This window comes from Micropterus salmoides, unplaced genomic scaffold, assembly GCF_014851395.1.
Source record: "Micropterus salmoides isolate LMB-PRFRI ecotype aquatic unplaced genomic scaffold, ASM1485139v1 Ms_hic_scaffold_20, whole genome shotgun sequence".
NCBI lineage: Eukaryota > Metazoa > Chordata > Actinopteri > Centrarchiformes > Centrarchidae > Micropterus > Micropterus salmoides.
The window spans coordinates 7026349-7052182 of record NW_024041151.1 but is presented as its reverse complement, the minus strand read 5'-3'; the positions used below and the strand labels follow the sequence as shown (position 1 = coordinate 7052182).

The 25834-nt window shown below is 39.1% G+C and overlaps 4 protein-coding genes across 4 annotated transcripts; 1 reads left to right on the top strand and 3 right to left on the bottom strand.

The window, feature by feature from the left end:
• Positions 1-2746: 2746 nt before the first annotated feature.
• Positions 2747-6263, top strand: ch25hl2 (cholesterol 25-hydroxylase like 2). The gene has a single exon (XM_038733992.1). The coding sequence runs from the start codon at positions 3240-3242 to the stop codon at positions 4137-4139; it is 900 nt and encodes a 299-aa protein (XP_038589920.1). The 5' UTR covers positions 2747-3239; the 3' UTR covers positions 4140-6263.
• Positions 6264-7386: 1123 nt separating this feature from the next.
• On the bottom strand, positions 7387-10761 carry LOC119914594 (proteinase-activated receptor 2-like). The gene is made up of 2 exons (XM_038733989.1): positions 10580-10761; positions 7387-9851 (listed from the first exon to the last, which is right to left on the bottom strand). The coding sequence occupies exons 1-2, from the start codon at positions 10644-10646 to the stop codon at positions 8761-8763; spliced, it is 1158 nt and encodes a 385-aa protein (XP_038589917.1). The 5' UTR covers positions 10647-10761; the 3' UTR covers positions 7387-8760.
• Positions 10762-12496: 1735 nt separating this feature from the next.
• LOC119914595 (proteinase-activated receptor 2-like) lies at positions 12497-14250 on the bottom strand. Its single transcript, XM_038733990.1, has 2 exons — positions 14081-14250; positions 12497-13741 (listed from the first exon to the last, which is right to left on the bottom strand). The coding sequence occupies exons 1-2, from the start codon at positions 14151-14153 to the stop codon at positions 12681-12683; spliced, it is 1134 nt and encodes a 377-aa protein (XP_038589918.1). The 5' UTR covers positions 14154-14250; the 3' UTR covers positions 12497-12680.
• Positions 14251-15178: 928 nt separating this feature from the next.
• On the bottom strand, positions 15179-18954 carry LOC119914647 (proteinase-activated receptor 1-like). Its single transcript, XM_038734086.1, has 2 exons — positions 18731-18954; positions 15179-17753 (listed from the first exon to the last, which is right to left on the bottom strand). Exons 1-2 carry the CDS (start codon positions 18834-18836, stop codon positions 16513-16515), a joined length of 1347 nt encoding a protein of 448 aa, XP_038590014.1. The 5' UTR covers positions 18837-18954; the 3' UTR covers positions 15179-16512.
• Between the last annotated feature and the right edge of the window lie 6880 nt (positions 18955-25834).

The window sequence follows — 25834 nt, the reverse complement described above, 5'->3', positions numbered from 1 at the left end:
ACAAACACATTAATAAAATGTCTTTATATCTGCTCATTATAGTGTGCTATAAACCATTTATTAAAGGTTTATAAAGTGGTTATGACTGCAGCTGAAGTGTAGCTTTTTGTCAGGGACAAGTGGTCACCATAGCTGTGGCTCACCCTGTCAGGATCAGAGGAGAGGATATCTCACTGTCTGTTCTTCTGTGACTGAATTTGACAAATTTAGTTACCTTCTGAATCAAAGATGACTTTTGAGTGATCAGGGCATTTTCTTTAAATGTCAGAGACATTTATTTGAACATGCCTGTTACCACGATGACTGTGTGTTGGTATTGATTTGACTGTATTGTACAGTGGTAAACTCTTATAGGGATCACATCTGTCTGGCTCAAATGGTTCACTATAAGAGGATGATTATTACAACCAATTTGGTTTTGTGTTTCTTTGACATTTGTATAATTATTACATGAATATGAAGATGGAGAAGTGGATAGGACACATGCCTTTGATGCGAGAGACCCGGGTTCAATCCCCCACTGTGACACTGAGCAAGACACTTAACCCCTAGTTGCTCAAGAGGCGTGCGACCTCTGATAGACATAGTAATGTGGAAAAGCACATTAAAACCAGCCAACAAGGTACAGAAAGCAAGAAAATGAGCGATCTGGACAGTGCTTCTAGGACGTGCAGTGGCAGCAGAGCTCAATGGACGGTGTGCTCTCCCTCGGGAGAGAAGGGAGTAGTCTCACGCCATGTCATCGTCTCCTCAGACACCTAGTGTTGCATGTTAGTGATGAGGTGAAGTATGAAGTTCCCCTTCTCGTTTATTTCACCAACACTTGTTGGGCAAGCGGTAACACAGAACCAACACTGGTAGTGATCAGCTGCATTCAAACAGTTGTTTGTAGCACTGTAGCAACTTCTTCTTATCAGACTTGACAAAGTGCCAAAATCCACACTGTGCTTGAAAGGTTCAACGACAAGTCAGTCGGTCAGCCGCCGGATTTTCAACCTCGAGGTTATTTGTGATTTCTGTGATTTTCACAGTTTTTTCTCTGGGTTTGACATTACGACTGAGACAGATGTAATAAGAGTCTCCAGACAGTGTACAGCCTTTACTACAGTCTCACTGTGTTTTCAATGAATCAATTTTCATGCACTGGCCTCTGGAATTTCACAGACCTTTTTGCATTTTGAATCTCTACATTTTAATGATTTGTTTCCAAAATAGTGGCTCTGAGTTGCTCAGATAAATATCACAAGTACACTTAAATTATATTCACTTGTGAACAGAGTTAGTGTTTGAAAGAGAAGCCTTCTATACAGTACATAATCCATCTGGATTGCACACGAGAAAGTTTCATAATCTGTAGTATTGACACTATACTTCTGCTCACTCATCACTGTCCACTGCTTCGCTAATCACTGAGTTGAAACTGTTGAAAATTGCTGTCTTTAATATTAAGCTACCTTGTCACAACTTTTGAATCCTTTTTTAAATGAGGAAACATCAGATTAAGTTTTGGCAGCTGGCCATTCAAATCCAGTTGGATGGCTCCTCTTTCATTGTTTAATGAAGTGTCTTCTGGGACTGTCTTTGGTGAAGATTTTTACTGCCCTCTAGTGGCTGATAAGTGGTAACAGAAAGGGTATGGCAAGTTCTGCTTTGGCTTATGTTCAGCGAGCATGCGCTCACGTCCTGTTTCTTTAATGCATCCCAGTTATAAGATGTGTCACTAATGTGAAATGTGTTTCTTCTTCTCTGTGAAAAGTGAAAAGCATAAATTGCAACAAATTGTATATGTGCCCTAAGTACCTCAACAAAATTTGAACCTCAGCTATTAAGCCAACATGAACAGGATGTGCTCTAAAACATCTACAATGTCATGGCAGCTGGTCAAACTCCATCTGAGGATGAAGATCATTAGACATGAAAGCTTCATTTGTGGTGAAATTGTTTTCTCAACTGCTTCTCAGGGGTTAAGAACTAACTTTGAATCTCATATATTCATTAGGTTTTTGTTTGTAAAGATCTGGGAACAGCTCAACATGTTCCAGCCTTTTGTAATAATGCTTAGATTTGGAGTGAGGATCAGTGGTGTCTGAATTAGACAGTATCAGTTCGTACTAATACACTAGTAAAAGAAAAATGTTTCATGTGTTGTGTGTGTGTTATTGTGATTTGCCTGTGTAATATTAGTTGTGTGATATTATTATAGTGAAGCTGAGTCATGCCAGATGTATTCATCTAAGTGTCATGTGTCTATGGAAAGAAAATTACTCCAATTAATGTGGTTTGTGTTGAGCTATTTTTACAAAACATTTGGTGTCCTGGCTCCTTTCTCATCGTGTCAGTGTTGAAAGACTTCATACTGCTAACTGTTAATTAAGAATCTCATGAAACATAAGTGATAATAGTAAAGAAATACAAGTCAAATGACCTAATATCTGAATATGAAGCAGGCTATCACATGATATTTATTTGATTGACGATTGTCACACCATAGTAACAAGAGCTGTGATCACTGCTCCAGTTCAGTTTTAAACAATGAAATCCTGTTTTTCTGTACTGAAACTCCAACTGAGCAATAACTACAAACCAGAATCGGAAAGGAAGTGCTTTTGAATGCATGTCTCATTTGACAGCTTTTGCTATGATTAATTACTCTTTAGGGCTCATGTTGTGTGTGTGTGTGTGTGTGTGTGTGTGTGTGTGTGTGTGTGTGTGTGTGTGTGTGTGTGTGTTTGATGATCTGAGAGTGAGAGAGACAGAAACATAAACAATAAGCCTGTTAACATATATCAGTGGATATATAACTTGCTGTGCTATACCACTCTGTTAATGTAGCTAAACAAGACCGCCCTTGGTTTCTTGTGACCACGTCAGATTCAAAAGTAAACGGAAGCTCTCTCTCCATGATTTGGGTCAAAAATGAGAGCTGTTGTGGCCCGGCTCCTGAGTCCTGGCTGCGGTCCTTGTGCCCATGAAAAAAGGGCCTTTACAGAGGGCCTTTTTTTAAAAAACACAGGGGGGTGGGGGGTGGGGGTGGGGCTTGAACATACATAAGAGGCTAAGACGGTCCGCCAGTCCAATTTGGCACAACATCACCAGACAATTTGCTGTTGCTTAACCTACACGAGGAAGCTGATTGGATCTTTCCATTCATTTAGATCCTCTTTATCCTGTCCTGGGGCTTGTTAGAAAATAATCCTCTCTGATCGGCCCTCTTTTGGAAGAGAAGTGCTGCATTAGTGATGAGCACAAGCAGGTTACTCAGAACTGAGGCTTTATCCTGGATGTTGGCTGAGGACAACGTGACTGGGGGCCAGTCCCAGGGGTTGATCCTGCAGCCTGCCTGGGACTACCTCCACCAGAATCACCATGACCTCCTGAGGAGCCCTCTCTTCCCTGTGATTCTATCCGTCACCACCTATTTCCTCCTGGTTGGTATTTACACTGTGCTGGACCTGCTGGCTCCCTGCTGGCCCTGCATTAACCGCTACCGGCTCCACCCTGACAGACCCGTCACGTGGCCTAACATCTGGACTACCTTGAGTGTCACCATCTACAACCATCTGCTCTACATCTTTCCTGCTGCAGTTGCCCAGTGGCTGTGGAGGCCGCCGACCCCGTTACCCTGTGAGGCACCCACTTTCTGGAGCTTCTGCCTGGGCATCCTGGGCTGCATGGTGGTCTTTGACTTCCAGTATTACCTTTGGCACCTGCTGCACCACCGGGTACCCTGGTTGTACCGCACGTTCCATGCCGTACACCATCAGTACAACCAGCCTTTCAGCCTCGTCACCCAGTACCTGTCTGGCTGGGAGTTATTCAGTGTGGGATTTTGGGCTACAATAGACCCCATCCTTCTCCAGTGCCACTGCCTCACAGCATGGGGTTTCATGGTCTTCAATGTCTACGTTTCCACTGAGGACCACTCTGGCTATGACTTCCCGTGGTCCACGCATAACCTGGTGCCCTTTGGCCTCTGGGGTGGTGCACCCAAGCATGATGCTCATCACCAGCGGCCCAATACTCACTTTGCCCCGTTCTTCTCTCACTGGGACTGGCTGGGAGGCACCCACACTGGGCTAACTCCCGCCAGCCAGGCTGCAGCTGGGGAGCAAGACGAGGTGAAAGGTGGAAAAGACTGAAGAGTTTTATCTCTTGTTGACTCGGTCTCTTTTACTCAAACTGCCTCCTATGTACGTGCTCTCATTCCAACATTGCCTTTTTTCCTACAGACCCGTTTCTCTCCTTCCTGTATGCCTGCCCTTCCTGTCTTTTTGATATTATTATATTGACTAATTTGATATCTCCCTCTGCTCTCTAACAGAACATGGATAATCTTCACAGTTTAGAAGTTTTGATTTCTGTCTAACATTTCTTCACTGTCTGGTAAGCTGTTGAGAAGAATGATCTTTTATATCAATTTCTTGTATATTTTCTCTTGTTCATAGTGATTATGTTAGTGTATTGATGTATTGTTATGTTGTCTCCATGACATTCTCAGGTCAGTTTCCACACATGTGTAGCCTTGAAAAATAAAAACAAAAAATAAAACCACATACTTGACAGTTGTTTCTTTATAAGTCACTAGATAGATATTACTGAGTATTTGCTGATGGTAGATGGTGCAATCTGTCAGAGTGATTACACACACATTAGCACGTACATTCTCCCTCTCCCTCCTCAGCACTGACCCTCTCACTCACATGCATGAATAGCAGCCTTTTAGCTGCATCCCAGTATGATGCGTGGGCGCAATACTAATCTATCATCCTCTCTTTGAGACAAAATGCTCTTACTGGAAGAGTTCTTCATTAAACGAAAGACAATATATTATTAGAAAGTCTTCAATTGGGAAAAGAATATAAGAATTGAGTTCACAACACAAGTAGTTGTTCTTTGAAACGTCTTGCTATGTTGATTGTTCATCAATCTCTATTCAATAAATCAATCAATTTTCCATTGATTAGATTTTTTTAGAGCATAAAGTCATGTGGCTTTTTTGAGTCAACATATCCTCAAATAATGTGGACAATTCTAAAGATGTACTGACCACTATTATATATATATTTTCAAAAAAACGTTTACTTATATGAGGTATTGCTTGCATTTCAACAAACCAGCAGAGGTCACTTTTTCCCCCAAACAAATCAGAGAGGCAAGACTACAACAGTTTCTACAGACTTATTTTGACAGTTTAACAAAACAAAAAAGCACATGTTGCCCTTTGTGCAGAAGCATATCTAATGATATCACAGAGGAAATGCGGTGTGTCATAACATAACAACAAGCTATACGTAGGAACTCGTCCCAGACTCCTGTTTGTTGTCAGTCACTTGGTAACGATTCAGGCAGTAGAACTGGTTTGGCGTGTTGCTGGATTACAAAAGCAAACAGGTCGCGTATATTTTAGAAACCTTGCATTCAATCTTGACAACTCAAGAATATGTCTGTTTGTCTTTTCTATACTTATTCTAGTACTTAGATCTTCAGTATGAATTTTTCCCATGTCTATTTATGGCATGGATGGAAAAGGGTGGTGACGGAGCAGTGAATAAGACACATTCCTTTGGTGTGAGAGACCTGGATTCAATTCTTCACTGTGACACATCCACCAATGTGTCCCTGAGCAAGACACCTAACCCCTAGTTGCTCCAGAGGTGTACGACCTCTGACATACTTAGCAATTGTAAGTCACTTTGGATAAAAGCGTCAGCTAAATAAATGTAATGTGTGTGCATTCCCACCATAAATTAATAAAATTTACTTAAGGAGTTCAAGTTAAGCTATTTCCTGTAAAAGACTAGACTGGATCTGGCGAGGTTTGAACAATTGGGATTTGTTATGCAATCTACCACCACCTTATGGACAACAACTACTCAGTTGTCAAGACAACCTTTTACACTGACTGTTGTCATGAATCTGGTCCTACCAGTACTAACCCTCATTACATTATTTATTATTTCTTCATATTCTTACACTAAGCCAATGGTTCCCAACCTTTTTTGTCTGACGTGTCCCCACAGCCCTATCAGATGTTCTTAAGTAGGGGGTGGTAATGGAGCAGGAGATAAGACACAACACGCCTTTGATGTGGGAGACCTCGTTGCTTCAGAGGTGTGCAACCTCTGACATATATAGCGATAGTAGGTCGCTTTGGATAAAAACGTCAGCTAAATGTATATAATGTAAAGGTACCCCTTTGATAGTGAGGGATGGCTTTATGGTGTTGTTTAGCAGGTTTGGCCAAGTTTGTATTTGTATACTGCCGTTTGGAGTAACAAAAGTATCTTTACTTTTAGCTTTTTATTGTCTTCTTTCTAACTAGATTGGTGGAAAACTGAGGCGTGTCTTGTGCAGACAACCATAGTTCGAAAGCTATCGTCACAATAACTATAAAGACCAGCATCATGATTGTCTTGATTAAATTTTTTTTACTGAACACAAATATGTGGATATATATTTATCAAATATTGATTTCTATTTTTTCCAATTCTTGCCATATTAACACTGCCTCTCATGGCTGGCATAGCAAAGCTGTGCAGAGAAATAAGATGTTATTATGTTGTGTAGATAAGGCTCAAAATGTGTTATGAGGAAAACTTAGTATAAGAAAACTGCACTTTGCATTAACGTACACCTTTAGGTAATCTGCTTTTCATTCATTCAGTCATGTATTCTACAACAGGAAGTGTCACGCCCTGTGTAATCGAGGATTCACTCAAATCAACTAATGAATTCCCAACTTATACAAATCAAAACCAACGTTTCAGTGTTCACTTTTATGTAAATTTTTAAAAAGGTCTTAAATTACCTTCAACTCTTTTTCTTTTCTATGTTTTATAAAGATATATAATCAACTTTATAGAAATATAATTCCCTCTCCTGTTATTTTAATACCAGTTATCCTTGACAGGTGATTTGTTAAAACACTAGCTCAAAAATGATCAAACATAAGATTTATGAAAATTCCTGTTTTCCCTGGTCACACAGTGTAAATGTAACATGGCAAGGGAGTGGCTCAGTTCCCAACGTGGGAAAAAAGGTATTTTACTCAGAGTGCTGACAAAAGGTAAGACGACACTCCAACAACAATCATTTACCTGTTTAAACCGCCTAGAGCTCTGCTTCAACCAGTCATTAAAAAGGAAGTTAATCAGCATTCACAGTCTGTGTGTGTACCTGGGGGAGGGTGATCACTCTTTTTGTGGGGTTATTCCTTGAATCAATTCACTTACTCTTTATATTGAGATAAAAGACCAGGCGCATTTAGCTTTGGTTCACAATGTCCCTTTGCCAACAGTACACTGTCTTTAAGCTGGGGGACTGAAAAAAAAAAAAAAATGTATGACTAAAACACAGACTCCAAATGAAAAAAAGAGAAAGGCTGCATTTAAGAGCAAAATAATTTATCAAGAGGAAAGCTATTACATAGGTCCCTGTGTTTCAAAAAATAAAAATAAAAAGTAATGTGAGCTGTGTTCCCTATATAGGTGAAACTGGTCTGACACTGAAACTAGTGACTGAAGCAACCTATGACTTAGTCATCCTCATGACGTGTCTCGTCACGCTCTTAAAACATTCTTGGAGAAACTAGCAGGAGACAGCTAGAAAATATCCAATCAAATAAAATCCCACCCGCCAGAACACATTTCATGTAATATGGGTACATGTGCAGATTGCATGTAGGCAGACTGGCCGTGCTTATAACAGTCTTGCGATAGCCACCAGATGTTTCTCATTTCATCTGATTTATTGATGGCTGTCAGGATGCAAAGAGAATTTCAACAAATTTTAACTAAAAATCGATCTGAAATTGCCTACTCCAGCTTTTAACACTCTGACCCTCTTTTTCTGGACGTTTCTTTAGTAAACAGTATAATTAACAACTAAGTAAAACATAAAAATACGGGTTTAAAGGAGTGGTACGTACACTTTCAGACACTAAACATGACAGCACATTCTCTGAATTCAGAACATTTCCTCAACATGTAGAGAATGATCCATGACAATGACTCTACATCCGTCTCCAGCTGTATGATAACAACATTGCCAGTGACTCACTTGCATCCTGTTGTTTTATCATTTATTAAAAAAATAGCAACACTACCACCTTTTTCCGCATCACTTTCAAACTCAAAAGTAAATAAAAACCAAAGGTGGTTTAAAATAACAAGATAAAAACCAGGAATGAACATTAAATACACCCTTTCTGTTGTAGATTTGACTGAAGCTACATTTACGCCTTTATTAAAGTCATAACTTGACATTCTCTCTTGTTAAAAATGATCTCTTGTTCCATTGCTCTCAACACATCAGGTTTGTTTGCTTTAAATGTTCTCTAATGCAGTGAACTAGTCAGTCACAATCTTAGCAAAAAACACATCTATTAGACATTTTATGCAGCCAAGGACTAACTGTTTTTAACAGGCAGTTTCTCTCTCTCTCATATATATATATATATATATATATATGTGTATGTGTGTGTATTAATGTTTTGCATTATAAAACCAAGTTAAAATGACCTCTACCCTCATCCCAACACACTCATCTTCACATTTAAAGTTCGTCTTTGGTTGTCTGATGTGCTGAGGTTACCTGGTTGCACCTGATGGGCCTCATGTTCATTATGACAGACCTAGCTACTGAGTCCAAGTGCCACCAGGTCTGTGCGCTGCCATGTTTTCAGTACACCAGAGTACAAGCAAGGCAGGATAGGCAGGATATTTGATATCTAATCAGTGTTTTTTCTCTCCTTAATCTGATTTAACAGTTACTGCTCTGTGTTTCTCCACTATTTGAAACATATGCTTTGCTCTTCCTGGAATACTTCATGGAACTGAATGAAACCCTCATCCTCTCCACAGTCCTGCTGCTCCTGCATAGCAGTGTGTTCTTCACATGGTTTCTGAAGTCCTCAGACACAAAGTAGTAAATGAAAGGGTCCAGGCAGCTGTTGAGACTGGCCAGGCATAATGTGGAGATGTAGAAGCCATAGCCATTATTTATCTCCCCATCCTTCAATAGGGAGTAATGCACCACCAGCATGATGTTACTGGGGACAAAACACACCAGGAATGTAACCAGGACAATCACAATCAACACCACAACTTTGTGCCGGTTCTTTGCTGCTGTACTGTCCTCCATGCTGTTCCCCAGAGCCCTGAGTAACAGAACATAGGCCACAATGATCACTACACAAGGGACGAGGAACACGACCATACCCATGAAGATGAAGTAGAAGTAGGGGATCTGGACAGAAGGGAATGGATTGAGGGAATCCTGTATGACGTTGACATCGTGGCACGTGGTTATGTTGAGGTCTTTGAGTTTTGCGGTGTGGTTATATAAGTACAGAGGCGTGGTGGTGAGCCAGATGAAAGCCCAGACTGCCACACAGACACCAATAGCCACTTTGTTGTTCTTCCTCTGATGGGACAAAGGGTGAGCCACAACCCAGTACCTCTGCACACTGAGGCAGGTGATGAAAAGAATGGAGCAATACATGTTTCCGTAGAAGAAGCTCACAAAGACTTTGCACATCGTCTCTCCGTAGGTCCAGTTGTTGCCGTTGAAATGGTAGAAAATTTTTAGCGGCGTCCAAATGACAAAAAGCAGGTCAGCCATAGCCAGGTTGGCCATGTAGATTGATGATGGGTGCTTCTTCTTGGTCCTGAAGAGAAATACCCAGATGGCCATGCCGTTGGCAGGGAGACCCACCACAAGCACAATGATGTAGAGGATTGGGAGGAAGACTGTGGTGAGGCTACTTCTCAGCGTGTCAGCTGTTGCCTTGTCCACAACAACTTGTTCTGAATTCTCAGGGTCCTTGTACCCAATAAACCCCCGTCCTTTACCTAAACAAACATGACAAAATTAAATTAGGGGCTGAAATGATTAGTGGAATAATTGATCAACTAATTTGATAATCAATGAATTATGTATGTCATTTGAACAACAAAAATGGTAATTATTTCTTTACATCCAGCTTCTCAAATGTGAGGATTTGCTGCTTTAGATCAGTGTAGACTGAGTATTTTTGGGTTGAGGACAATTATTTATTTGAAAATCTCACTTTTATGTTAAAAGACTGAATCTATAATGAAAATAATCACTAGTTGCTTTCCTAATACAAATATTTTAAAAAAACTAGTACATAGGCTAACAAGTTCTACAAAACAACATCTAATATAGAGGGGAACAAGGCTTTTTTTAAAAAACTTACCAGGTTAGATATAGGATATGCCCCTAGACAATATCTGTTTAAGTTACTCTTGATATATATTACTTTTCTTCGTAATTAAAAAACAAAACAACAACTGTTAGGTAGATACGCCGACGTTTAAGGACACCCCAGTCCGTTGGCAGCTTACCACAAATTAAGGTTAAAAAGATCAATTCCGTCAAAAATAATTTCTCATTTTAACAGTGTTTTAAAACATTTACCTCACTATACCAGAATATTAACAGAGTAGGTCTGTATTAATACGTTATTTTGGGATATGACTAAATGTGTGTCATTCGCTCGGTATGTCAATGACCTCACTCTTCGACAAAATAAACCCAGAGAAAGTTTCGACCTTACCTGCGGCATCAGAGGCAGAAAACCAGCAGAAAACGACCAGCAGCGACAATAACCGAGTAAAATCCATGTCTGCACAAACTCTCAGCGACACTTTTCTGTTAAGCTTTATTTATGCTTCTGCGTTTGTCTCTCGAACAACATCTACAACCAAGGCCACACCCCGAGACTACCTGTTTGGCGTCATGTCTGACCGCCTACCTGCTCTACGTCATCCTGACTAGGCTGCTTCTAGGAAGTTGAATTCAGTGAGAAGATTTACACTGCAAATACAACAATTCAAGGCAGTAGAGACAAGGTGGTCTTGAGGTTTTGAACTTCAACATTTTGCTCCTCTACATAAGGTGGTATATAGGCTACAGTTAACAATATAAACACTGCATTCCAGTTCAGTATTGGTTTCTGTTGTTTGGAAGAGGAAACTATTTCTCATTTGCATCTACTATGTATTCTTTATTTCTGGCTGGATACTTACAGTCATGTGGAATTAATGTGCACAGTCATGCGTTTGATGTCATGTTGTTATAGAGTGGAATTGAAGTTCCTTTCATATAATTCAGTTGCTGTTGTGTGGCTTTCACCTCCACACTGCAGATAATAATTAGCCTATTTTATATATTAATAAATCTGATTGGTTTCTTTAAACATCACAAAACAGTGAAAAAGTGTCTAATTTTGTCCAACCAAAAGTACCAAACGCAAATACATTCAGTTCACTTTAATATAGGCATAGAAAAACAGCAAATTCTCTGTAACCATAACATTACTGGTATTGTTACTTGAAAAACAATAGAAACAATTAATCAGTTATTACTGATTATTTCTCTTATTTATTATTTCAGTTCTATTTTCAACTTTTGACTACAGAACTCACACAGAGGGGCACTATAGATGTAAAAAATAAGATGAATGTTATGAAACTAAATATCCTCTGTAACAAGTTTGTACAGATCATATTTATCTTTTCATGACTGTTTCTCCCTTTGGGAAGTTTCTGTATAGAAACACACCCTGTTAGATCATGTGGTCTCTCTCTTGGCATAAAATGATTTATTACTAAATCACACTTTTTCAGTATATAACAATAATTCCTAATCATATAATAAGTTAAAATTGCGACAATGTGGATCTCGATAAGTGGCATTATTAAATAAACAGATTAACCAATTAAAAATTATTAATTTATTAATTCTTTGCTAAAGGCAACACTTGCCCATTATGAGAGGATGAACTAACTGCTGCAGCTGCAGTAGTGTTTGCTGCAGGTCTGATGGTGCTGAATGAAACTACATAAAAAGGGATTAAACAGCCTCCTGTAGCACAATCCACTGTCACAACAATCCCACTTTCGGTTTATAGGTGTACAACAGACAAAAAGAAAAACATTTTATACATGTATTACAAAAGAAGAAGAAAATAGTGTATCTTTTAAATAAAAAATAAGACCTGCAGATAGTGTGTCGGGAAAAATAGTTACTTTTGACAAACTCAAAAATGTAGTTAAATGAGTAAAAAAAAAGACAACTTTAAAAATATACAATATACACACACACACACACACACACACATATGTAAAGCTTGTATCATGTATCACACAACATGCTAAATGGCTGCTCATTTTAGGTCTCTAGCTTTCTGGCACATCAAAAAGCTGACAGAACGGCAGCATGGACTGAAAGATCTAACACATTAAAAATGACCATTCATCACAGTGAAATGAATCGAACTGCAGCAGACTGCATCAACCAAAGTGCATTAAATAAAAGTTATATTATCAAAAGAGATTTATATATATATATATATATATATATATATATATATATATATATATATATATATATATATATATATATATATATATATATATATATATATATATATATATATATATATATATATATATATATATATATATATATATATATATATATATATATCCATAAACATTTTTCCACAAAAATAAAAAAAGCAGTAACTTAGACAGCTCAAAGCTTCTAGGTGGTATTTGCCACAGATGGCCCTCCTAACTTTCCTCACATAAGTCACAGCAGATTTGAAAATTATTTTATGCCTGAGGGAAGTTTAATGATCAGTAATTAGCTTTTTAAGCAACACACTCAGTGCTCTGAGTGTTCCCTGTTTCAGTTGTATATGTGTTGCTCTTCTTGGAGAACTTCAGAGCACTAAAGGAGATCCTCATCCTCTCCACCGTCCGCTCACTCCTGCAGAGGAACGTGTTCTTCACATGCTCCCTAAAGTCCTCAGAGATGAAGTAGTAGACAAAAGGGTCAATACAGCTGTTGAGACTCGCCAAGCACAGGGTGGTGATGTAAAATCCATACAAGTTGTTGGGAGCCTGAGCCAGGAGGAGGATGTAGTGCACCAGCAACATGATATTACTGGGGGTGAAGCACACTAAAAACATCACCAACACGGTGACGATCAAGACCACAGCCTTTCGCCGCTTCTTGGCAATGGCTGGATCCACCATGCTGTTTCTGAGAGCCTTGAGCATGAGGACATAGGATACGATGCACACAACCGTTGGAACAATAAAACCCAAAGTTCCCATTGTCAGGAAGTAGCCCGCTGCTATTTTCTTCTGACTGGGCCTCGTGACGTCATGGCAGGTGACAATGTTGAGGTTTGTCGCACGGACCTGTTGATCATACAGGTAGAGAGGGATCGTGAGAAGCCAGACCACCACCCAGACTGTGATGGAGATGGCAACAGCTACACGGTTGTCTTTCTGATGGGTGAGCGGGTGAACCACAGCCCAGTAACGCTGAACACTTATACAGGTGATGAAGGAGATGGAGCAGTACATGTTGGCGTAGAAAAATGCCACCATCACTTTGCACAACCCCTCTCCGTAGATCCAGTTGTTGCCGTTGATGTGGTAGGCTATTTTTACGGGGACCCAGATGACAAAGAGCAGGTCAGCCAGAGCCAAGTTTGCCATGTAAATCGATGCTGGGTGCTTTTTCTTGGTCCTGAAGAGGAAAACCCAGATTGCCATGGCGTTGGTGGGCAGACCCACAACAAACACGAAGATGTAGATGATTGGCAGGAAGATGGTTGTAAGATAACTGCTCAGGACTTTTTTGGCTTGGGAGCTGACCGACACCCCCTCTTTGGTCTCTATACCGGTGAAGCCTCTCTCTTCTGTGTAACATAATGACATGAAAACATATGAAAAGCAGAAATGGAACAGATTTACATACAGGAACATACTAAAACTGAAGAGCCTTAGTTCCTTTCAGCTGTGTGCACTTTGACCTGTTACTTCACACATAACTTTATTGTTTAGTGTTATAAAACTAATTCTAACAGATTAATCCCGCCTATAAAGGCAACCGAGCCCAAAACCTCAAAGATGCTGGGTATATTAGGCGTATGTAGTTCAGTAAAGCACTTTTTGGATCCCAATTCTATCTGAGCTGAATATGTTGTCCGTTGAGACAATAAAAACAGCAGAGATGGAAAAGAGAGGAGGGAACTTACCTATTTCCGACAGGCAAGTATGCACGCAACACAAAAGGATGAGCCTTTGAATCCAACGCGTCCTCAAAGTCATGACAGCCAATAGCGGTTAAAAACAATATCCAGCTCCTTGGGTGCGGCTGAGTTGCTCCTCTTCGTTCACGGTTTGAGTGTTATGCCCTTGTACAAGGCTTTCAAACCTGCGTGACATCAGGTGTCAGGTGACCGCGCGTAGTTTACCAAGACACACCTCCGTTTATTGTCTGGGCTGTAATTTTCTTTCCGCCATAGACAAATCACCCGGAACAGAGCTTCTTTCTCTTATCTACACTCCGGGAATAGGCCTGTAATCAATGGCATCTCCCGACGTGTCTGATAACATCTAATAGGTTTGCAGAAGACATAATTATGGTTATTATTCTGATTATGTTATTATTGTTATTAAGCCAGTAAACAACCTCTAGTTTGACTTTTTGCAGCCTATCTCTTTGGTTTAAAGGTCAAAATAAAGTTCCCTATGTTATGTATGATAGTCTAATTTTTAAAATTAAGTGACAAACTATATAGCCCACAGAGCACAACGTCGAACTGATTTTCTGAAGTAGCTTATGATAATGATAATTGAGATCATAATTTGACCCACTTTTACTTCCCCTACATTACTTGTGACATTATGAAGATGCAACTTGTGCACATATTTACAAGTGCACAAATGAAAACATGCACAAAGGTGAGTGGGTTATGTGATATGCTATATATATATTATTTCTATAAAACAACGGTATGTATGTTTTTTTAATTGTTGTAGAGGGCAGGGGTCTTCGAAACTCAAACAACAAAAAAACATTAGGGTTAAAGAGTTGAAAAACTTTCTATAAGATTTGCATTGTGTCATGAGTCATGCAAACCAGCATGACCCACTTAGAAAAGCAATAAAAACCAGGTCAGACCATCCACCAGTTGGAGTGTTTTATGTGTTTACAGTCAGGCACATGCAGCAGTGGAGCTGAACTCATGAGTTGATCATTGTCAGAAGATAAATCAACAATTCTGATAATCATAAATCATTTCAGTCATTTTCAATGACCCAGTGCCCCAACAATGCCAGACATTCTCAGGTTTTTCTGGTTTATATCACTTTTATTAGAACATCTTTCGGTTTTGGGTTCTTAGAAATTGTGACAATTTTACATTATTTTTATAAGCAGGTAATCAAGGCAAAGATTTGGCAGACAAGTTGATATTTAAAATAAGCATTACTTGCAGCCCAATAAAAGTATGTGCATATGTATGAACCTCTAAAGAAGCATAATTGCACAATCTTTTACAATACATTTACTAAAACTGTGCGTGCTGCACAATACAAATGTACTGAACTAATATTATATACAAACAAATGAAAATAGTGCTTTATTTTGTATTTCACTTAATAAAGGTTGTGAAAATATCAGACTTTCCCTTATAGCACAGCATTGCACTGAGGGAACACAAAACTCCCTTGGTGGAGAGCCTCAACTTTCCAAAAAAATAGGATGACATTTTATAGTCACCATAATGTGTGCAGCAGAGGGTTAGGAGTAAATAAGTGGACAAAGAGAAACAAACTACGTAACAGCCATTTGTTTTAGCCTGGATTGAATAATTCAAATATTGTTTATTCAGTCAGTAGTTCCTTTACACAAAGACACAACTCTTGACTAAAACCAATACACAGTGGAAGATAGGTGGTCATATTCTTTCAGGCACTATCTGCTGCAGAAACCTGGACAATGGTGAACAGCACTTCACATTTCTTACCAGCAGAGAGCAGTAGTAAACAAACTATGCCACCATCAGACTTTGCTCAGCCCATTACTGTTATATATATTTATTATATAATGTATTATATACATATATATGTATTTATATGTATATATAGATATATACAAAGTAAGACATGATTAACAGCTTTTCAAAAGTGAAACATAAGTGTGTAAAAATAAGCTTTGCAGCAAATGTATACAGAAAAAAGACAAAATACTAAGTTGTTTCCTTCCATTAAATGTACATATTAATTTTCTGCTTACAAGTTCACAAGCTCTTACACATACAGTGCAAAAGTAAAAGCATTTCATAGTATCAAATGTTGAGCAGAATTGTTCTAGAAAGCACATTTTTATCTAATCTCAATTTCCTTCCTTCTTTATTCATCACTCAAAAGGAACGTCTGTCACTGAACATTTGTTGTTATGGAACCAAGATTCTTAGCTATTTCTGTTGGCACGATAGGTTTAGTTATCCTCCCTTCATTATAATCATGAAAGGAAAATACATGCAGGAAGCTAAACCCTACAGATTCAATTTGTGCTCCTTATTTTCTGGTGCTGAACTTCATAATAGAATATTTCTATTTCATAACTTTAAAATCACATATCAGTTAAGACGATTAATCCCTCTTCAATGTGACAGTCTTATCAGACCAGCAGTTTCCTGTATTGGCTGTTTAGACTTTTTTGGAAAGAGTCCATTTTGGTGACGGGAGAGTTTATTTTGGAGCTTTCTATGGATTTCAGAATTGTTATGCTGCTGGATCTGCATGAATTAGATGAGGAATGACTGCTGCTACTGCCCTTTGTGATCTTCTGACACCTCAGTGCCCTGGATAGTTGCCTCTGGCATTGGGATGATCCAAAGTAGTAGACCAGAGGATCCAGGAGGCAGTTCAGACTTCCCAAACACATAAACACCAGATAGGCTGCATAGGAGCCATCAGGGGCCTCCCGGCTCTTCTCATATCCCTTATTAAACTGCACATAGTGTGCTAGCAGTAGACAGTTTGTGGGAGTGAAACACAGCACAAATATCACCAACACAGTTAAAGCCATCACCACTGCTCTTGTTCTTCTGCGTGAGCTTCCTGAAACCCCATGTGGGACCCTGCTCAGTGACCAGATCACACGCGTGTAGGACACCACAGTGATGAGCAGGGGCAGGAAGAAGAGGGCACAGCAGATGGTGATGAAGTAGATCTTGAAGTTTGAGATTAGCACATCAGATGACTGGACATCATGGCACGTGGTGATGTTCAACTCTTTAAGCGGAAAAGTCTGTTTGGAGAGGACGAGGGGCACTGAACCAGCGAAGGATAGTATCCACGCGACTCCACAGGCTATGAGTGAGTTTCGTGGCCTTCTCCAAGCCAGGGAGTCGATAGGGTAGACTACAGCAAGAAGCCGGTCCACACTGATGCAAGCTATGAGGAGAACGGAGCAATACATGTTCCAGTAAAAAGCTGCAGTGACCACGCGGCACATGTGTTCTCCGAAAATCCAGTTGTTGCCATCGAAGTGGTAGAAGATCTTAAAGGGGAGCAGCATGGCGAATAGCAGGTCAGCGCAGGCCAGGTTCAGCATGTAGATCGCTGCCGGCTTCTTAGGACGGATCCCTAAAGCGAAGGCCAGAACCGCACCGATGTTGACTGGCACACTGATGAGCCAGACCAGTGAGTAGAAGGAAGGTATGAGGACGGTGGATACAGGGCCTGTTAGAAACAGCATTGCCTCTTCTGTAATTTCTGACCTGCTGGAGTTGTTTGCTTTACTTGCAGAACGATTAACTTTGGAGATCGACCCATCTGTATGAAGTTCATCCAGGTCTATTGGTTCATCTGTGATTGAATTGTCAAAACGAGTGAAGGTCCTGCCTCGCATGGTGACTGGAGAGAGAATAAATTGTGTCAGGGTCAAGACACAGGATTGAAAGACATTTTTAAACACATAGTGATTTATATTAGAGCTCAAAGATTGACTGATTCATTGATTTAGAGCTGAAACAATCAGTCGATTAAATGATCAACAATCAATGAAAAACAATAGCTCCAGATTCTCAAATGTGAATATTTTATGTGTTTTTTTCAATTAGCCTATATTAAATTGAATATCTTATCTGAATTTCAGACAAAACAAGCAATATTGAATGTGTCAACCAGGGCGCTGGGAAATAAACCTGGGTTATAGACTAGTAGTGGTAGTTGCAGCCTTAAATCAATTAGCCAATTTTAATGGATTAATGGTTTCAGTCATTTCTCAAGCAAACACTGTGGAAAATAGCAAATATTATCTGTTCCAGCTTCTTTGTTGCTTTTTTCTTTTATATAAATACTGAACATTTTTAAGTTTGACATGTGATGGTGTCACCATGGGCTGCAGGGAGGTGTAATGGCCATTTGTTTACAGTTCGTTGACATTTCATTGACCTTACCATCAATTAAAAACCACAGATAATTTATAATAAAAATAATCGTTTTGAAGCTGCAACTAATGGTAAGTATTGATTAATCTTTAGTCAAAGAAATGCTGAGAAGAAATTCTGAAAACAATGCCCATCACTACTTCTCAGAGCCTAAAGTGACCTCATCATGTCTTGTTCTGTTGACTAAAGGTCTAAAACTCAAAGTTATTCAACTTACTCCATCTATGACAAACAAAAGCAACAAATCCTCATATTTGAGAAGCTGGAACCAGAGAAAGTCTAAAATAGTTTTACACCTGCTAGAAAAACAGATGGACTCAGAATCATCAAAATAGTATGTTTTTTCTGTCAATCAAATACCATTAATCAAATAATGTTTTCAGCGCTACCAGCATCCACGTTGTTTTAAATTCAGTAGAAAGTTACGTGAATTCTTCTTACCGTTATTGGCTGCACCCGAGGCAGCACACGCACACGCACACACCAGAACCAACAGGAAAGTTTTTGGATACAGTGAAAACATATTGCTGCCGAAAAATGAAGTCATAAAAACAGGAGAGAGAAAACCGATTTTAAATTCTTCGTCTTTCTCAAGACTTTCCTAGGATATTTCTGCTGCTGATCATCGTCCAGTGAGTGTAAAAGTGAGTTTCCGCCCACAGTCCAGTAGGTCCGAAACGCCCCGTCCACCAATCAACTGGAGGTTGCACACAGAGAGACATTCCTATAGTCTGATGTCACCTTCCTGTCACACAGCAGCAGCCAGATCCAATTAAACTATTCCTGTGGGAGAACTAAATTAGCCATACCAAAAAACAGACCATTTACTGGAAAATGGGGATTATTTTCTTTACTATAATACATATAAAACTTGTGTGGATGCAGAAAATAAAATTACAACTAATAGTGATGACAGCAAGTGAACATTAAATACATTATGTTTACAATTTCAGTCAGTTACGCTAATCAGTAATCTAGAATTACTAGGAGATGGTGTCACATCACAATAAAATCAGTTAACACAAGAGCAACAAAATAGAATAGGGTCAACAGAAATAACACAAAGGAAAAGGCAAAACATCAGCTCTGAAGCGCAGGGGAATATAAGTGATTCTTGAAATGTTTTCAGTTGAATTGGACGATCTAACAGAAAGACGTAAACTAAACTTAGTAGAAAATAAAATAAATTTTGATTCTTAATTTTAAGGCCTAGCTCTGGGAACAGCCAACAGACAGTTAGAGACAATAGGACACACATTCAGAAAATGTACCTGTGTGGTGCCTTGTAGGTAATAACTAAACAATAGCCTACATTTAGGGATTTACAATAATGCAACCAAGAAAATATACTTATATAGCGTGCTCAGCAGGCACTGGGATAGCAGATAACAACTACATAGATTTTATAAATATGTTTTTATGGTGTAATTGTAATTGAGTTGTTTCTGAATATGTCAAGACTGAGTTGAAGTGAAGTGTGAAAGGTTTGTGGTCTATTTTTTTTGGGGGGGGGGTATCTTCAGGGCACGCAGTACAGACAAAACAAAATTTCTTTGAGATGAAGCGACATGTCCCTGGAGACGCTAAAATACTTCCTCTGTTTATAGCAGTCAGATACATATTATATCAGAAAGTCAGTGAATTACAGAAATGCAGTACGATTACATCTTTTAGAACAGGTTATAACTTTTGATAATAAAGAGCAAATGTTATGTGACTCTTTGAGATGAGTTATATATGACGACATCAAAAGATTTGGAAAGTGTATCATGATGTCCTCAGCAGCGGACAGAAACTGGATGTCCTGTCTTTTTCCTTTTTTGTCTCTGTGTGGTTAAATACTTTGTTTACATGCTCACATAAACTAGCTGTTCAGACGCTAGCCTCTACTCCCAAGAGATTACAGACTATTTACTTACATTTTGCACATATCAAGAAAGTTCCCACTGCTTCTGGTAGAACTTCAGAATAAACAATTAATTGGAGCGTTTACCTTCATGCGTGCATAAAGTACTGAAATAAGGACAAAGGATACTTGAAAACAGAAAAAGCATGGGACATACAAAGTGTTAGAAAGCAAGATAAATGTGCTGGTTACTTTCTCTGTGTGGGGTGAAAGTCTCTGACACAAGGAGGAAATGGGGGCAGGATGGGGTGGGAGTCATCTGACTCATTCATTCTGAGTTTTAAATCCACTGGGGTCAATATCTGACTGCAGACTAAAAATGATCTATTTCTTATTTTTAAAACAGTTTTGTCAGCTAACCAGCCCATTATGAATCCAAACAGAATTTGAAATACCAGATCCATGCTTATACAGGTTCTCTTAAAGGAAAAGCTTTTGGAAATATGCTTACTCGCTTTCTTGTTAAAAGTTAGATGAGCAGATTGTTCTCATGTTTGTCTGTTAAACATGAAACTGGCAACACGTCCTCATATAGAAACAACAGAATAGGGCGATAGTTGATGTCTCCAAAACGACCTATATGAGTGTTTTTAATGACTCCCAAAACAAGGAAATAAAACAATGCTGTGAGAGCGGTAAAAGTGAACCAAAATAGTGAAGCCTCAGGCCTTAAAAAGATTAGATAGAAAGACTGAGCAAAAACACACTATAAAGCTCAGTAGAGCTGGGGATATAATTAAGCTCATCGTCATGCGTGTCCCGTTTCACGTACAAGTAGTCATGCTTACACTGTTCATGTAAAACCGCTTTAAATCTAGTCACGAGAGAAAATGCAGCTGTACATGATATCCACTTCGGAGGTCATGTTGCTCCCCTAGGATGTTGGGGTTGGGCGTTTTTAAACTAACATAGGCTCATTCCTTCTCACAGGAGGAGGCAGGACACAGACTGTGGGAGATTAGTTCCAGAGAGTCAAGGGCACAGTTCCAGGCCCGTGTTACACAAGTTAAATTCCTGTTGTTTTCTGTTTCCACTTTAGCACATTTTTATCGTTCTCTGGACATCGTCCTGTCAGGCTGTGCATTCAACAATAGGGTGTTAAACTGTTTGGGGAAAGCAGAGCTGAACAATTGGACAAGCACACAGGATATTATGCTCAGTTCTCAGTCAGTATAAAAAGTGTCTCTGCTGGATTAACAGGAATACCTAAATCCACAGAATGAATCATCATTATCACATCCTTTATTCTTTCTTTTAATTCATTCTATAGAATAAATACTAATAAAAATAAGATACTGGCTTTGTCAATTTGAAGAGAGAAGAGAGAGTGAGAAAGAGAGTGGTAGACATAGGATCCATCAGCGTCACTTTAAGTGGGACACGTTGAAAATACTTCTGAAAGAGGAACATTGTGTTTTTTGGTTTATCAGACAGAGCAAGGTGTATGTTATAAATAGCCTACATTCAAAGACGGATGTGCAGTCAACTAGAGAGAGCTAGCAACAATGGGGGGGGGGGGGGGGGGGGGGGTGGCCTTTAAAGAGGTTTATGCAGAAGTGCAGAAAACCTACAGTCACACATGTAAAGTGGAAGTAGGGCTATGTTTATTGTAAAGAACTGTCTGGAGTTAGTTACTGATAGACACAATGGTGGAGCAAGGAGCAATACCACCTTTGAGGGTCTTGTTGGGACTCCAGTTTTCAGTGGCCAATCTGTGGATTCACCAATAGAACAAAATAACTTTTATCATTAGTAGGATATTTTGGTGGCCTGTGCACAATACAGAGTGGGGATACAATTGTGATTTCCTCATATATTTTGTTTTGTAGGACATCATTTATTTGGTTGAACAGACACATATCCTACATATAGCTGCAGTGTATTTGCTGATTCCTCCTACAATTGCTGGTTTCACAGCCCCGTCCATTCTGCTCAGTCTTTTATTTGCTCTGCTTGAGTTTTTTCCCTTTCAGGAAGTGACGAGGCAAAATGGTGGTTTTTCTTAGCGATAACACAGTTTCCCTTATGTTGTTATACATAAAATGTAGTGGAGTGAAAAGAGCAGTAAAAAGTCTGCAGAATCAGTAAACACTACCAAGGTTTGTGGGTGAGACACAGTCAAGCTAGTGAGAAACAGCATTAATAACACTTGAACTGATGTCTATGAATTTGTGAATAGGCAGTGATTGTTTGTAAAACCTGCCATAACTGATTTTTCGGCCTCTTGGGGGCCATGAAAACAAGTTACATACCGACATACCATCACCTTTCAAATTGACATAGCGAACTTGTTAGCAAACATGTGCTTATTTAGACAGATACAGAGAAACATCATCTTTCATTTAGAGTTGTGTCTCTGATCACTAACACCTGTGGAAAATATGCTTTCTAGCTGCTAAATGTGCCACTGTGTTCACCAGTTAGTCGCTAACTTGCTAACTGTGTGTCTAACATTTAGGTTAGTTTAGTAAAGTTTATTCTAGTTTAGTCTATCTGGACGTTTTCTGTGAAAATAACTACCAGCTGCAGCTGGAAACAAGATTACAAAACAAAAACAAGATAAAAGATGCTTAAACACACCAAGTTGGGAGATATTTATCTATGGTTTCATCACCATGAGAGAAGCCTTCCCCACATTGCTCAAAGACATTTGATTTATTTTAATACAAAAGTATTGATAAGTGTAGCTTTAACCTCCTTTTAACATTATACCACTGTTTTGCCCTCTAAAGATATTATTCTGGTGACTGAACAGAAGCAATGCAATGTCACATTAAAATGTGACTTACATTCACTACAGGGTTTCATGGTGTTAAATAACTACTGCAGAAAGCATGAAAGGCCAGTACAGGAAAGCATCCAAATTGTCCTCATCCAGTTTTTTCCAGCCCTGCCCTTTCCAAGTAAAGATAGGAATTCAGATAATTTAGTTGGTTGAACAGATATAGATCCTACAAATACAGATAATGGTGTTCTTGCTCATTCCTGGTGTGACAGCCCCATCCACTCTGCTCAGTCTGGTTTCTGTTTGATCTGACTAAGTTCTTCCTCTTTCAGGAAGTGAAGAGGCAAAGGGATGGTTTTCATTAGCATTGCGGGCCATCAGGGCTGTTGGGATGGCGCCATTTAAAGACAGTTGTCTGAAGCTTTCTCCGCTCTCCTACTCAGTTTTACGTTTGGGCAACACCACACTGTTTCATCACACAATCCATGGACTGTCGCACTTCAGTGTTTCTGGAAAATAGTTTACTTTGATAAATTATTTTCTTTTGTTGTCTGAAACATGAACCCATTCATGACACTGTGAAATGAATGTAGTGGAATAAAAAGTGGAATGTATCCCTCTGAAATGTAGTGGAGTAAAAGAGTAAAATAGCATTAGATCTAAAAACTCAAGAGACATGCCATTAAATATATACACAATATATATACAAGTGGTTGAGTAAATTACTTTCTTCCATTGTAGACAGGACCTTATTAACAAAAAAACCCCCAAACAAATAAAAACACGACAATTGTGTTTTGTAGAGTCACTGTGAAGTCATGCCTTCTATTCTGCTTTAAGTTTGTGTTGAAGATGACTTATTTCCTTGCGTGATAATAATCACAAACAAATATTAAACCATGCCAGAACTGTTTGAAGTCCAAGGAAAAAGCAAGGGCTGACTTCAATAGAAACTTTTCTAGGAGAGGGAATACATTTGATTTATTATTTTAGAGGTGATCCTTCCTTTCTTTTCAGTCCCAAACCTAGTTAAAACTTCTACGTCTCTCTTAACCAAAGACAAAGTTAGCAGACAAGCACACCTCAAAGAGTTAAAAAACCACAGAGATAACATGGTTATAACATGAAACCACAAGTGTTATGACAAGTGTTTTGCAATACTGATCACTTTTCCTTCCACCTTGGAACATTTACATGGCACCTGTTAGCCACAGTTTTCCTTACGTTGTTGTACAGAAAGATTTAGTGCAGTGAAAAGAGCCATAAGAGAGCTGCAGAATCAGTAAACTTCACCAGGGTTTGTGGATCAAGCTAGTGAGAAACAGCATTAATAACCCTTGAATTGATGTCTTTGAATTTGTAAATAGCAGTGATTGTTTGTATAACCTGCTATAACTGATTTCTGGCCACTTGGGGGCCATGGAAACAAGTTGTCAACACAACTCTGACATACCATCACCACCTTTTAAGTTAACATGGTGAACTTCTTTGCAGACAGGTGCTTAGTTAGAAAGCAGACACAGACAACTCCTGTGGGAAACATGCTCTCTCGCTGCTAAATGCTCTATCCTGCTCTTTATCAGATCAAGACCCAAAAGAGAAATCAGTTTGAAAGTGCCATTCTGAGGTCTTGCTGAGCATCTTATCATCTCCACTACTACTACTACTTGGCTGTAGTGCACCCGTTCTTGGATTCATCACCACAAGAGAAACCTTTCATGTCACACAAAGACATTTGATCCATTGTTAATTTAACCAACTTTAACCTCCTTTTAACATCAGATACGCATTATGTTTTTCCTCTAAAGAAGTGTGTAAAACACAAGTAATAGTACTTTTAAAAATGATTTTAATGAGAGAAAAGAAGCCAGAAATGCTTACTTTAAAATGTGGCCCAGATTCACTACAGAGTTTATTGTTGTTTGAAAGGCCAGTACAGGAAATCATCCAAATTGTCCATTTATCTGAGCCATCTGTGATTACCAGCAATGACCCTGACAGCTGTGCTGATTGCAGAGATAACTGATAGTAGTGCATTCTCAGGAGCTTTGGACAATAAGTGGGAAATTGATGACAACATAAAGTTGCTTCTACAGTCATAAAACGTACCAAAAGAAAAGGAATGAAATAATCCTAACATCGAGTGAAATATCGCCCTCATATGGGGAAAACTGGCATTTCATTCTAACATAGGTAGTTACGTTTCCAGTTTTAACATCTTTTTTTTTAAAGACCAGCAAAAAAGATGTTTAGAGTTTTTATAATAACCTAAAAATCTTGAGGGGGATGAAATGAATCATTACAGGGACACAGTCACCCCTAATAGGTCACTGCCTCACAGTCGGTGTATGAATCTGACATGCTTGGGGAAAGCCATGCTGGTAAGTAAGTAAGTAAAATGTACTTAATACAGCACTTTTCACAGAGCAAGTCACAAGGTTCTTTACAATAATACATAGGCTAAGCAGCATCAATAAAAAATGGTAAAATAGTCAAGTAATAAAACATAGCAACAAACATAAACCACCAGAGTAATCAATCAATAAAACCAACGATGTTTAAAGACACACAATGTACACAATAAATAGCTCACGGCGAGACCAAGGTCTTAAATAAAAGAGACTTCAACCACGTGCTCCACAGTGTCGGTGCCACCACTTGAAATGCACGTTGACCTTTAGTTTTCAGACGTGCACATGGTGTAACTAGTAGGCTTTGGTTTGAGGACCTAAGTGGCCTAGTAGAGTGGAGCAGGTCTGAGATGGACACGGTTGTCTGACCATTCAGGGCTCTGCATGTCAAAATGAGCACTTTGAACTGAATTCAGAACTTGACAGGGAGCCAATGTAATAAAAACAGGGCTGGTGTTATGTAACTTGTCCAGCTGGACCTGGTCAACAGCCTTGCAGCAGCG

Coding starts and splice junctions, on each gene's coding strand:
- ch25hl2 (XM_038733992.1), top strand. CDS start 3,240: ATGAGCACAAGCAGGTTACTCAGAACTGAGGCTTTATCCTGGATGTTG.
- LOC119914594 (XM_038733989.1), bottom strand. CDS start 10,646: ATGGATTTTACTCGGTTATTGTCGCTGCTGGTCGTTTTCTGCTGGTTT. Junction 9,852..10,579: donor TTCTGCCTCTGATGCCGCAG/GTAAGGTCGAAA, acceptor ATGTTTGTTTAG/GTAAAGGACGGGGGTTTATT.
- LOC119914595 (XM_038733990.1), bottom strand. CDS start 14,153: ATGACTTTGAGGACGCGTTGGATTCAAAGGCTCATCCTTTTGTGTTGC. Junction 13,742..14,080: donor TACTTGCCTGTCGGAAATAG/GTAAGTTCCCTC, acceptor TATGTTACACAG/AAGAGAGAGGCTTCACCGGT.
- LOC119914647 (XM_038734086.1), bottom strand. CDS start 18,836: ATGACTTCATTTTTCGGCAGCAATATGTTTTCACTGTATCCAAAAACT. Junction 17,754..18,730: donor CTCGGGTGCAGCCAATAACG/GTAAGAAGAATT, acceptor TTCTCTCTCCAG/TCACCATGCGAGGCAGGACC.